This window comes from Triplophysa dalaica, chromosome 3 (genome assembly GCF_015846415.1).
Source record: "Triplophysa dalaica isolate WHDGS20190420 chromosome 3, ASM1584641v1, whole genome shotgun sequence".
Lineage (NCBI taxonomy): Eukaryota > Metazoa > Chordata > Actinopteri > Cypriniformes > Nemacheilidae > Triplophysa > Triplophysa dalaica.
The window spans coordinates 19,540,316-19,552,620 of record NC_079544.1 but is presented as its reverse complement, the minus strand read 5'-3'; the positions used below and the strand labels follow the sequence as shown (position 1 = coordinate 19,552,620).

At 36.3% G+C, this 12,305-nt stretch overlaps 1 protein-coding gene and 1 long non-coding RNA gene across 3 annotated transcripts; one reads left to right on the top strand and one right to left on the bottom strand.

Moving 5' to 3' along the window:
• Positions 1 to 903: 903 nt before the first annotated feature.
• Positions 904 to 12,269, bottom strand: LOC130418503 (NACHT, LRR and PYD domains-containing protein 1b allele 2-like). 2 transcript variants are annotated; one of them, XM_056744705.1, is made up of 8 exons: positions 11,704 to 12,269; positions 4,776 to 4,852; positions 4,384 to 4,601; positions 3,994 to 4,250; positions 3,252 to 3,368; positions 2,402 to 2,549; positions 2,266 to 2,310; positions 904 to 2,172 (listed from the first exon to the last, which is right to left on the bottom strand). In XM_056744705.1, the coding sequence occupies exons 1-8, from the start codon at positions 11,977 to 11,979 to the stop codon at positions 1,916 to 1,918; spliced, it is 1,395 nt and encodes a 464-aa protein (XP_056600683.1). In that variant the 5' UTR covers positions 11,980 to 12,269; the 3' UTR covers positions 904 to 1,915. The 2 variants fall into 2 exon arrangements, with proteins under 2 accessions (XP_056600683.1, XP_056600685.1); XM_056744707.1 differs by lacking the exon at positions 3,252 to 3,368.
• Positions 6,226 to 11,808, top strand: LOC130418534 (uncharacterized). The gene is made up of 3 exons (XR_008906352.1): positions 6,226 to 6,284; positions 6,415 to 6,504; positions 11,740 to 11,808. It is a non-coding gene; the product is annotated as an uncharacterized LOC130418534 (long non-coding RNA).
• Positions 12,270 to 12,305: the final 36 nt, after the last annotated feature.

Sequence of the window (12,305 nt, the reverse complement as noted above, 5' to 3'; positions counted from 1 at the left end):
ATCAAATAAAAACATCTTTCATAGGACATCATATTGCCTTGTTATTTCTATTTTCCTTGTTAGAATCTTTGATTAATAAAGCAAATTTTGCTTACAGGTGTGTGTACTCACGGTTTTATAAGTCTGAATATTTTTTGCCGTACGCTTTTTGGGGCTTTCCGGCGCACGTACACTTTAGTAACGATCTTAACCATAGTTTTATACAAGCTCTGAAAATCATTCTAGCAAGCTTGTAGCAGATCACACTCTCCAAAACAACACCTCCAAAACACATGAAAACGATGATGATGACAAAAGATTGCCTGAGTAAGCCCAGTTTGTATGCAAAAACAAATAATGACATCCTATCATTGTTATCCGACCAATGTAATGATTGGACGAACATTTGATGGTGCTGTGCCTTCCACAAATGCTATTTATTCATTATAAATGTATTTAGACCACTTAAATGTGTCATTGCTATCATAATGTGAATAGACTTTTAACAAGCATAACCAACATTTTTCTGGAAAGAATTTCATTTAACTGACATGAATGTGACAAGACAGTCAATGTCCAGACTTCAGGGGCCTCATGTATTAAATGCAGTGTAGAAACGGTCTTTAATTTGATTTTACGATCTTTTCTAAAAGTGCATACTTTGCCTCTCTTTCAGATGTGAAATCCAAATGTAAGATGATGTTAACATTGTGCGCAGTTTCAGATCTCCACCTTGTAAACCATGTCTATTTAATTTCATTGACATATAAAGGCACCTGTCAACTTTCAGAAACTTGACAAGCACCAAGAAAGGCTTTAATGTAAAAACACCAGAAGCACTCAGACAAGAAATAGTGCGTACTGCTCAGACCCTGAAGTGGGAAAAAAAAGGTTCCAATACTCTCTTGTGCGCGTTGATAAATCCAAATTATTACAACACTCAAAGTTTCTTCAACAACAAAAAATCTGCATTTGGTTCAAATGAGATAGCTCATTACATTTAGTTTCTTTTATTTTACAATGTGACCAAAAAACAAATAAACAATAGTTTCACAGTCTATTGAATTCTTAATGTATCTGTAAATCCACCATATACACACAGTCATATTTTATGCCTAATCTGATATGTTTTTTTAGGCTTGTCAAATCGAACATACCTTGCCCGGTTGCACAGACAAGGTTTAAGATTAGTCCCACACTAAAATGAATGTTTGAAATGTCCTCAATGAAAATAACTTGCCATGAAATATCTTAAGATATATCCGTGCCAGTGTTTTGTCTCAAGATGCACACCAGTAATGTTTTTTTTCTAAGGCATTTTTATAAAAGCGAATTAACTATCCTAATTTAACTGGCCTTGTACTGGCTTAAGCTATGCCTTGTCTATGAAACTGGGCCCTTAAGTCTTACATTATGTGACAAACCACTTAAGTATTAATTTAAAACAGCAGAATTTGCAAAAGATACGTAGTTTGCAGCCCTGAAATCTTACCATTTATCCTTTTACTATTAAACCATTGGTTTTGCTAGGTTTGCCTTCTCAAAAATCTTAAAATCTGCAGCTGACCATTTATTAAGACCTAAGGCCTTTTTATCTCAGACCAAACAACAAGCACAAAAGCACTTATTAATAACGAACATGGCAACACTGTGCCATTAGCACCATAAACTATGCTTCAAAGGAGTCATCATCGCTATAAGTAACATTCAAATGAAAAACTGGTTTACTAATAACAGTTTTGTCTCTGGAGTCCCTGGCTGTGCACTTGTAAATCATGTCCATCTGCTTCTGTCCACTCAATTGTACAAAACTTAGTGGTAGTGCATTTCATTGATACTTTTGGATAGTCACTGCAAGATAGGAGCAATTAACACATGTTTATGGCATGAAGACCCCACATCTCTTAACTGTCAGAAGCAGGAATGAGACCTGTAGTCAACATCCAGACTCCAGGTCCCGCACTAAGCAGGGTTCTGTGTCCTTTATTAGTCTGTAGAATTCTGCTTTTACAGCAGGTCCTCCTGAATCAAGAACGTCGAACAAGAGCCTCATTTTTGTCTGCCGTGATCTTGCATTATCAATGCCACTGTACATTTCAGGAGGCATCATGTGTTTGCCTCTCAGACCATCAGCTACTGGCATCACTGAAGTCACTCTTGCAATTAGTTCTTGCCTGTGATTGTCTACAAATTCTAAGATACAAACAGAAGTCAACATTTTAAAACAACTGAATGAAAACAAAAATAGAATATAATAGAAATAAGTGGCTTTGTTTGAAGTCATACCTGTGATCATTCTAAGATCGGCAGTGTCTGTATTAGAACTTGGTGCTTTTAAGACAAAAAATAAATAATCTAATTAAGAAATGTCGGGTATAGAGCTTATTTTTTTTATTTTAATATCAGAGCTTTATTACATTACCTCTAAGAATTATTCGACGTGTTCTCCACACTTCCTTTTCTTCAAATATATCCATAACGCCCAATTTGAACTCCTCGGTCTCAACATCCATAAACACTTCAAATGTAGGATGATAGTTTGAACCAAAATTGCACTCAAATACGTGGCCCTGAAACAAATCAACATAAGATGTTCATTCTATTTGAATAACAAGGTCGGTAACAGTTGTTCTGTCACACCTGCATTACTGTCCATTTATGTACTTTGCTAACAAACTATAAAATGTCATTCAGCAACAAGAGAGGCAATGCTGTATTGCAGTAAGGCAAGTCAAGGCAAGATTATTTATATGGCACATTTCGGGCAATTCAAAATTCTTTACATAAAATGACTGACAGAAAGAAATAAGACGTATCTTTAAAATGCAAATGATTTAAGATCACAAAAACTTTTTTGTAAACCAGCACAGTGTCTCAGAAAGGGCTCTATAAGAGGAGACACGAAAAAGTGAGTCTGCCATCCCTGCACAACTCATACGTTGGCCAAATTATCATATGTGCTTTAAAGTGAATACAGCGATTATATACTAAAATATTAACCAATCAGCATTTAGGATTGGAATTGGCAATCGCTTGTGTTGAAGCATTCCAAATTTGAAAGTGCAAAAGGAATACGCAGTAGTATATTATAAATAGTATTAATTTAAAAGACACTTTGCATAAACGTGTCTAAATAAATCAATGTTAATGATACTATAGTATTTTAAAAAGCATTATAAATATAAATCTCTGACTTAACAAACATTTCTCTATTTAATTGAAAGCAGAGAATCCTCATGATTTCATTAATTTGTTTTGTATCAAATCTGTACCTGTGGCTGCACTTCAAATCCCTCTGGTTGACAACATAGGGTATATTCTCTCCCGTGAACTAGGTTACAGGTGGAAGTGGTTTTAAAGTATGTATTTTCTTTGTGTTGGCTCTGGACCTAAAATGATGGAGAGGCTTTGATTTTCAGTTCCAAAAAGATTTCTAGAAACCATGGCATGAGAACAGTACTAAGTAGATGATTTCTTTATACTTGCTTCAAATGAATGTGTTATGTGAAAGATGTTATACTAGTAAAGATAATCTGACTGTGATTACAGTTTCTATACTCAAGTGAGTGATTCATTATTACATTTCATTTTTAAATTTGCAAGATAAGTTATGAAATCAAATCTTAATGCAGAAATATACTGTATATTTAATATGTTTAAAACCAATGATATGTGTAAATGAAGTGTAATTGAAAAGTTTGATGACAAAAATTGATCTCAAAATAGAAGTATTTGTTTCCTGTAAAGCCCATTGCACATTGAGTCCGATATTTCAGCACATTAAAAAATACGACCTCACGTTGTTTCAATCACATTTACACATTGGCTCCGATATTTTCGTCTGTCATAAAAAAAATTGTTCCGGGTTCAATTTTCTGCATTTTCGCATCTGCAGCAAGCATTTTGAGTGAGCTTTTATAACAATTCAGAGACACCGTACAATCGAGAGCCAAATATGAAAAAACGCATACGAACATTTCGGACTGTTTGTGAAAAGACCTTTTGTTTTAGTACCTCTGACACAGGAATGGTCAATGGAAGCAAATGGACATCCAGTATTTTCTCTCTCTGTCTAATAGATGTTGGTCGGAGAAACAGCAACACTTGGGACTGAACAGAATAGTCAGGGAATATGATTGTTTTTATGAGCCCAAAAAGGGAGAGCTCTTTGATACCAATGATCACATGTGTGCTGGTCACTTTAAGTGCCTGCAACATTTCCACATTATCACAAGTGAAGTGTGTTACAGCCAAACTGTCCTTGTTTTCCTCTGTAAAAGACATTAAAAATGGGGGAAAATATTATGATTTTTGTTTCTTTAAGATACTGTATCATATGCATTCAATACATCATTTAATTGATTGTCTGTAAAGCGTATTCATGTGTAGAATAAACAAACATACCAGTGAGAATTTCACAGTGTGGAAGGTGCATTTGTGAGATTGAACCTTCAAAACATTCAATGTTGTACAAGGGCCCTGCAGGCTGCATCTGACCCAAACCACACAAGAGTCGTGGATCCCAGGGCATGATTTTATACAGGATCTCTCCTTTATCCTCCATCACAAACACAAGGTTGGTCAAACTGCACTGAAACTGACCAGCATGTGGAGAAACAAACCTGAAGAAGAGGAAATTCAGCCACACTAACAATGCTGCACAAAAAATGTTAAATCTACTGGCTGACAAACACTTCATATTCAAAACTCCAGTATAGATTAGATGTGCCCTTAACAGAGATTTACGAGACCAGAGAACACAGAGCATTTAGAATAACACACTTTGAAATATGTACCTGTATGTGTTTGTTCTTTTGCCCTCGCGGTCCATCTCAATATATTCAGGTGTAAAGACTTCTGCATCCTCTGAACACTTAAGTACAGCAAAAATACAAATAATAAATTTGTTAATACATCTGTAATTTGTCTGTAATACATGGCTGAACATTTTGATTAATTTGTGTTTCATAATTAATCACTAAAGTTTAGCATTTGGTGTGACTGTAATGAAAACCTGAGATAAAAATGTGTGGTTATTAGAAATATAATAATGCTGCCGTGTCTCTAGCTTGCAGAATGAGTCACATTTTTGAATGCAATAATCTACATTTACTGACTGTCACCAGATGGGGAGCACGCGTTCTGAAAAGTGAAATCAAAGCGTTTTGATTGCCCAGAGGTAACTGGTTGCAGTAAAGGTCAAAAACCTTGCCCTCTTCATGTAAACAAAGGGGGCGTGAGCCAAACAAACTAAAATAAAACACCTACAATTATTTTTTACGCCAAAATTTCTGTCATTTTAGTTAGTTTGTATTATGCTGATGCATGTTTTATTGCAAATGCTTCCAATAATTCTGGTTACAGTTAGTTCCAGGTTAGTTTGTTAGTTGAAAGAGGATGATATTTTTGTTATATTTGAGACTGAATGAAATGGGCATGCGATCATTACTGTGCAGGATGTGGCTCCGAATGGCATCATTGGGATACGATGCCGAATTGGGCGGGTTCTAACCGACTGACTAATATGAAGAGATTCTTCAAGCGAAAGAATCATTTTGGTGAACGAACTGAAAAAGTTAAAATCACTTTAATGAATCATAATTCCAACCACTAGCAAAAAGCATCTGGTGCAATGTAAATAATTATATTTAAACAATGTAAAGCTACACTGTAAAAGCACTATGCGACTCCCGCAGAATGCGCCCTAAATGGGTTAGTGCGCAGAGGGCCATATGTTCAATGCAGAGAAACTTAAAGTGTTCCTAACATATGTTTTTTAAGGCCCTACTTTGGTTTATGGAGTGTCCAACAACAAATTTATGTAAATAGAACGTGTAAAACCACTATAATCTCGTAATAATAGCCAGTTATTCGTACTTTACTTCTTAACTGACTCTCAAATGATTCGTTCCGCCATTCATCCGTCTACGCCCCGCCTACCCTCCAACCTTGTGTCATGTGATTGGTCAGATGGTGTAGTCTGTTGTTATTGGTCAAACGCGTTCATCATTGTCGCAACTTGAACCCCACTACCATCATTACAGGATTACGGTTTACATGTGGTTGGATGTCATGTATGTAAATGTCTTATAAATCGAATTAATATTTTCCTACACAGTTTGTAAGATACTTAATATTTTATTTTTATATGTTAAAAAGACATTATAGTTCGACAATGTCTTTTTGTCTGTTCTGCTTTTATTTTGAAAAGTGCCGTTCTTATTCGGACGTTATGGTGTGTGACGCTTAAAACTTCCCGCTACACTCTTTTCACGTGATGGTGATCACGTATCGTCTGAAGAACGGTAAAAAAGAAAAAGCTCATAACCATATAGTTATTTATCATGCTCATTCATCTGAATCTTGTAACGAAAGAGTTTACATGTTGATTAACTTTATTATTTTGTATTGCTCGTACATGTTATTATTTCTAAGAGCTCCGAACTGTGATGGTGTGTCGGGCTAAAGAGCATGGTAGCTGATAGCAGAGACTTTGAATTAGCGCCCTTGGAGAAGCGGAATGAGGTATGAAGGAAAGGGCTTAAAAACATATTATATTTCATTTCATATTGGTCATTTGTTAAAATTATTTTTCTTGTGTGTAAACATGATTCATATGTGAAGCTACATAGAAGCATTTTGTATTTCCTCTGTTCTTCTGTAGTTTTCACGGTGTTCATGGTGCTCGTGGAGAGGAATAAATAAACTGACACCCGTTAGAAACTCTGCATCTCAATGAATATAACCAAGGGGCCGCTACAATGTATATTATATGTGTAGCTAGAGATGGCGGCGATTTTACCGTACCAATATGAGCCCGAGTCTGACGAGGAAGCATCATAAGACGCTAATCCAGTGTCAGTGGCAAATGACAACTCTTGTCATAAAAACTCCCAGTGTGACAACATGCATATCTATACAGGTGCACGTGCAAAATGCTAGTTAATAGTCAGATAAACAAACTGTAACACCCCAGAAATAACGGTACATGCTAATGTTAGCGTTATATGCATTAGCTAAACACAGACATAAGGTACAAAAATATTTCTTGAAGTTAAGACAAAAATCTAAATTCACGCTTACAGGTTGTGATTCGGTGGAGCTAACAGGTCCAAATAGAGTTGGTATTCCCCCTCTTTTAAGGATAATCGTTTCACATACCCTGCAGTGAACGCGCCAAGATTATCAAATGGAATGACGCGCGCACAGTTAAACCCTGGAGTTATACTCCTTTGGTATCGTTTGAAAAATGAATTGTTCCCTCAGACGTTCTTCGCTTGGTTGTTGGAATAAGACGCACGTAGTGTAACACCGTAGAACACAGACTATGATACACACGCATCACAAACGAGCGACAGTGTTTGGGGGAGGAGAAATAAGTTTTTGCGTCAGTCTCAGCCAAACGTAGACGGGGACTATATGTAGTGACGTAGATATGCATCCACGACTCGTTTGTGTGATTCAGAGTTGGCTCCCATTTTTACAAGCAAATAACTTTTTTATTTATTCACCTTCGGACTTACAACTTTGCAGGCAGCTTACTTTCAAATACAGCAACATAATTAGACTGCATGAAATGTAATTTCATGATGTCATGTTAGCTACTCTTTAATTATATATTTTTTTAAATTGCATATTAGTCTGACTGGCGTACGGGTTAAAGCAGCTGCATAACATGTCTTCTGTAGTATATAGTGTACTCTAGACCAATGCAAATTCGAGGCCCGCTTGTCGCACGGCCCAATACAACCAGATTCAAAAGTTGTTTTGGAAAACCACTACCCACAGCATTAAGCCCTGTTCATGGTACAATTTGTAAACTTTATCAATCATTATATTTATTCAAACATTTATAACATTAAATGGTAATAGTAAGTATAATTATTGACACCCCATCCCGGACATCACTAATTTTCAAACCTTGGCTACGGCCATGAGTCTTTGTATTTTGTTTTACATGTTCTTGATAAGAAAAACATATCGGTTGTTCCTCCGGTTAACAATAAAGCCGACTGCGGAGAAAATGCGCTGCTCTTTGTTACAACTCCCGGTAATCACCCAAATCTGTTATTCTCTGTGTCGTTTCATTGTCTGTCAAACTTAGTGGATTTTATTTATTGATACAATGTAGAGCTAAGGCATGGGTCGACAACCTTTAAGACAAAAAGAGCAATTTTTACCAAATAAAATATATGCTGCAAAATGTGACCTTTAAATGACTGTAAGACCGGTTTTTATACATGTAATGTAGTTACCCAGTAAAGCTATAATATATAGTCTTACAAAAAGTAACACTTACATAAGCAAAAGAAGCGATGCGAAAAGAAACGAGCACATTACAGGTTTTTTACTTTCTTTTCAACTTGACAGAACACTTTCTGGTTCATGATATTAAGTTGTTCAAGGAATACGTGCATATATTCAATATTTAACTGAACTCGCAAGCAGTTCGCGCAGAGTGCAGGTGTCAAATGCAAGTGTCCTTTGCACAGGAAGCGAAGGGTCTGAGAGTGAAAGTCTAGAGTGCAAGTGCAATTCTGCAGCCAAACCCTCAATGTTATAACGAATCGCCCCCCCCCCCCCCCCCCCCCCGATTGTTAGCGTTTGGTGTGAACACAGCATCACAGAATATGCACGCAAAGCACTTTTCGGCAGTGTTGGGGAAGCTACTATGAAACTGTAGTTAGATAAGCTACAAGCTCATCAATAAAAGTAGTTAAGTTACAGCTAAGTTACCCATTTGAAAAAGCAGTTAGCTACACTACAAGTTACTATAAAAAAGTAGCTAGCTACATTGAAACTACTTTTAGAGTTTCATTGTATATAAAGAATTAGGGCTGCAACAACGAATCGATAAAATCGATAAAAACCGATTAGTAAAAAAGTTGTCAACGAATTTCATTATCGATTCGTTGTGTCGCGCGACGCGGAGACGTTTGGTTATTAAAAAAAAAACTTTATTTGAGCGCGGAGCGAAGTAAACACACTCGGTCTCTCTCGCGCACTGATGCTAGCAGAGTTCGGCGCCTCATATACAGGGCGGAGCAAAAATAAAAAAACGAGCGGAGGAAAGATACATGACGGAGGCAGAGAAATCAGCGCGACCCAAGTCATCATAGGTGCGGGAGCATTTCACACTAAATAAACAGAAAAACTGTGTTAACTACAAAATATGCAAACGCGACATGGCGGGAGCAACGCGGCAATGATCCAGCACCTGAAACTCAAACATGTTGGAGTCTGTGATGAGGAGGAAGGGAGTTCAACAGCAGGTTAATTCACTACAGAATTCTTCCTTTTGTTCCGTTTCGAAGTGAAGAACGTAATGTCCCTGGTGCGGATGTTTACTCGTTATCCAGATTGACAAGCATCACAAGTTAGCATTAGCTCGTTAATAACAGTATAATCAGGGGTGGTGTAGTTACTTTGCGCTTTGCATTGTAAGACTAAAGACACGTTTTTATTCACTCGCCTTTTTTGGACCATTCATTTATCAATCTGTTGTCATGTATAGCTACACTGCAAAACTTCATTAGTAATTTTGTCTAATTTCCAGTCCAAATATCTAAAAAATCTTAAATCAAGATTACTAGACAAGAAAATTAATTGATGCATAAAACTTCTGTTTGAAATTATATCTCATTAAGATTATTTTTGTACCCCATTGGCAGATAATTTTTCTTGCTTTAAGCAAACAATCACTTAATTTGAGGTGTTTTTTCAGAAAACAAGACATAATTTCTTATGCTTTTTCATGTGTCTAGTACATGTTTCTTGATATAAGATTTTTTTTAAAATTTGGACTGACAACAGGACAAAACTACTAAGTTAGAAAAGCAATTTTTGCAGTGTATATTCTGTGCTTTCTCCCATATAGGTTATTATTGACAAATATATTTGTGTGTGTTGTACTTTTTAATTTAATTTTAAAGTTCTTTTATAGCTCTTGGTCATCTTAAGCTTTGTTAAAATGTGGTGTATAAATGAAGCTTGCACTTACTACAATGATGGTAATAATTGAATGAATAAGCTTCAAGTGAATTTGAGAGAGAGAGAGAGTGTGTGTGTGTGTCAGTGTTTGTCAGTGTGTGCGTCTGCAAAAGTGTGTGCATCTGCGAGTGTCTGTCTGCAGTGTAGTGTAGAGAACAAGTTCTTACATTCAAACAAATCCTGTTAAGTTTTCTGATTTGTATTGTTCTTTAGTTTTTATAAATTATTTATTGTTCTGGCAGCTCAGGTGGCACTTTTATTTAAAAAAAGTCTATATATTTGGCAGATGTAAAGCATACATGTGTATGTTTTTTGTGTTAGTCCATTTTTATTTGATTTTATTATTTTTATAACAGCTCAAGGATGTTCAAGGAGCAACATGCTTGTGCACTTTCTAAAGATTTTAGTTCTGTATTTGAATAAAGGGTTGGAAATGAATGCTTTTCTTGGTTTTTGTTTTTATCCGATTCATCGATTAATCGAAAAAAATATTTACAGATTAATCGATTATTAAAATAATCGTTAGTTGCAGCCCTATAAAGAATAACTGATTCATTGTTAATGAAAAATATTTTAAGAAAACAATGTAATACAATACAGTTATGATTTCAATGTTATTTTATTTTGTAAACTACACAGTACGCAAGTTAAAGTTAAACTCAAATTTATCTCAAGTTTGCTAAATGTAGGCAATGTGAATTATTAAAACAACAAAAAGAACAAATGTTGGGCCAAATAACTCACCTGTCTGTGTTTCCTTAAATTTGTGCTTAAAGTCTTCGATGCAGACTGCGATTTAATTTTTAGTTTCGAACAGAATACATAAAAACGTGTAACCATTACCGTTTGCATCTTTAAGAGACATGAACTTGGACAAATAAGGCGATGGGCAATTAATCACTGGTCAAGCCAGCCGCCGTTTAGATTTGGATGCGCAGATATTGAGTGGTTTACCGTAAATTCCAGGAATGCTGCTTTTAAAGCTTTATTTAAATGTAAAGGATCCGTGTCTCTTGTCAATAACCTATTTATAATAAGTAGAAAAAACGGATGGTGGGTTTCAGTTGGGGCCGTGCCGCAATATATGCACACCATATGGATTGTTTTACTGTACCGTTTTGGAGAAATACAGTTTTCCACTTTAAAAGGCTATAGAAACATTATACATCTTCCGATTCTAAATCTGAAATTCTGTCGCCATGCCTTGCTCCATCCTGGATGGATGTGTGTATGTCGATTTAACTTCGGCACATTAATCATCAGACGCGATCTGAATACTGTGCGTAAACCGCGAGATGCCTCACAGGACACTAGCTGGCAGTAATGCAAACATTTTCAGTAGTAAGTAAGGTGACGACGCATGTGCTCAGTGCGCTGCACTACTTATTGCTTTAAAGTTCGTCGCAATGGAATGTAGCGAGTAGCGTTTGGGCTCGCTACACCGCTACCTGCTTGTAAAAGTATTTAACTACCGGAAAAGCTACACTGTTTTAAAAGTAACTTAACTACCGTCAAGCTACAGAAAAATGTAGTTAAGTTAGTAGCGTCGCTACTTGTAGTAAGCTACTCCCCAACACTGCTTTTCGGATCGTTCTCGCATGTAAGGGACCGTTGACATGTCCCGTCTTTTTCGCGTAAAAGTTTTTTCTAATATAAATTAAATGTAGCCCCACGGCGATATGAAAATATTATAATAATATTATATCCTTACCCTATATATTATTATGCTCTTACCTGTTTCACAGTCGCATGTTGTTCAATCCTCTTCAGATTCGCCACCCCATCAGCCATCATGATGTTTTTACCTGAAACAGGTCTTGGACTGAAGGTCTGTCTGCACAGAGGGCAGCTGTAGACTCTCTTCTGATCATCCTGATCAAAGTAGGCTGCAATACAGCTCATACAGTAACTGTGTCCACAGTTAAGAGTAACTGGATCCTTCAAAACATCCAGACAGATTGGACAGGCCAACACCTCAAGATCACAGGATGAAATACCGGCTTCTGCCATTTTATTGTACAACTAGAAACAATAGTTTAGTTCTCCGTACTCAAGAATTTGCTGTTTCCGTTTATGAAACGTGTGCAAACAAGAGTGCCTGACTCAGGCTAAAGCTGTAAACATGTTCAGTAGTTGTCAGTTTACTCAAAAAGATAGTCTGCATAGAGCAGTTATACACAGGCGTTGCATTTCAGCTTCACATTTACAAGTACTGTATGAATTAATTGGGGCGATTCTGTTTTAGTTTTGGGATTAACGATGGTTACTGTATCCAAAAGCGTTGCAATGTTATATGTTAATAAAAATGATACACGTAAACAAAAAGAACACTGACA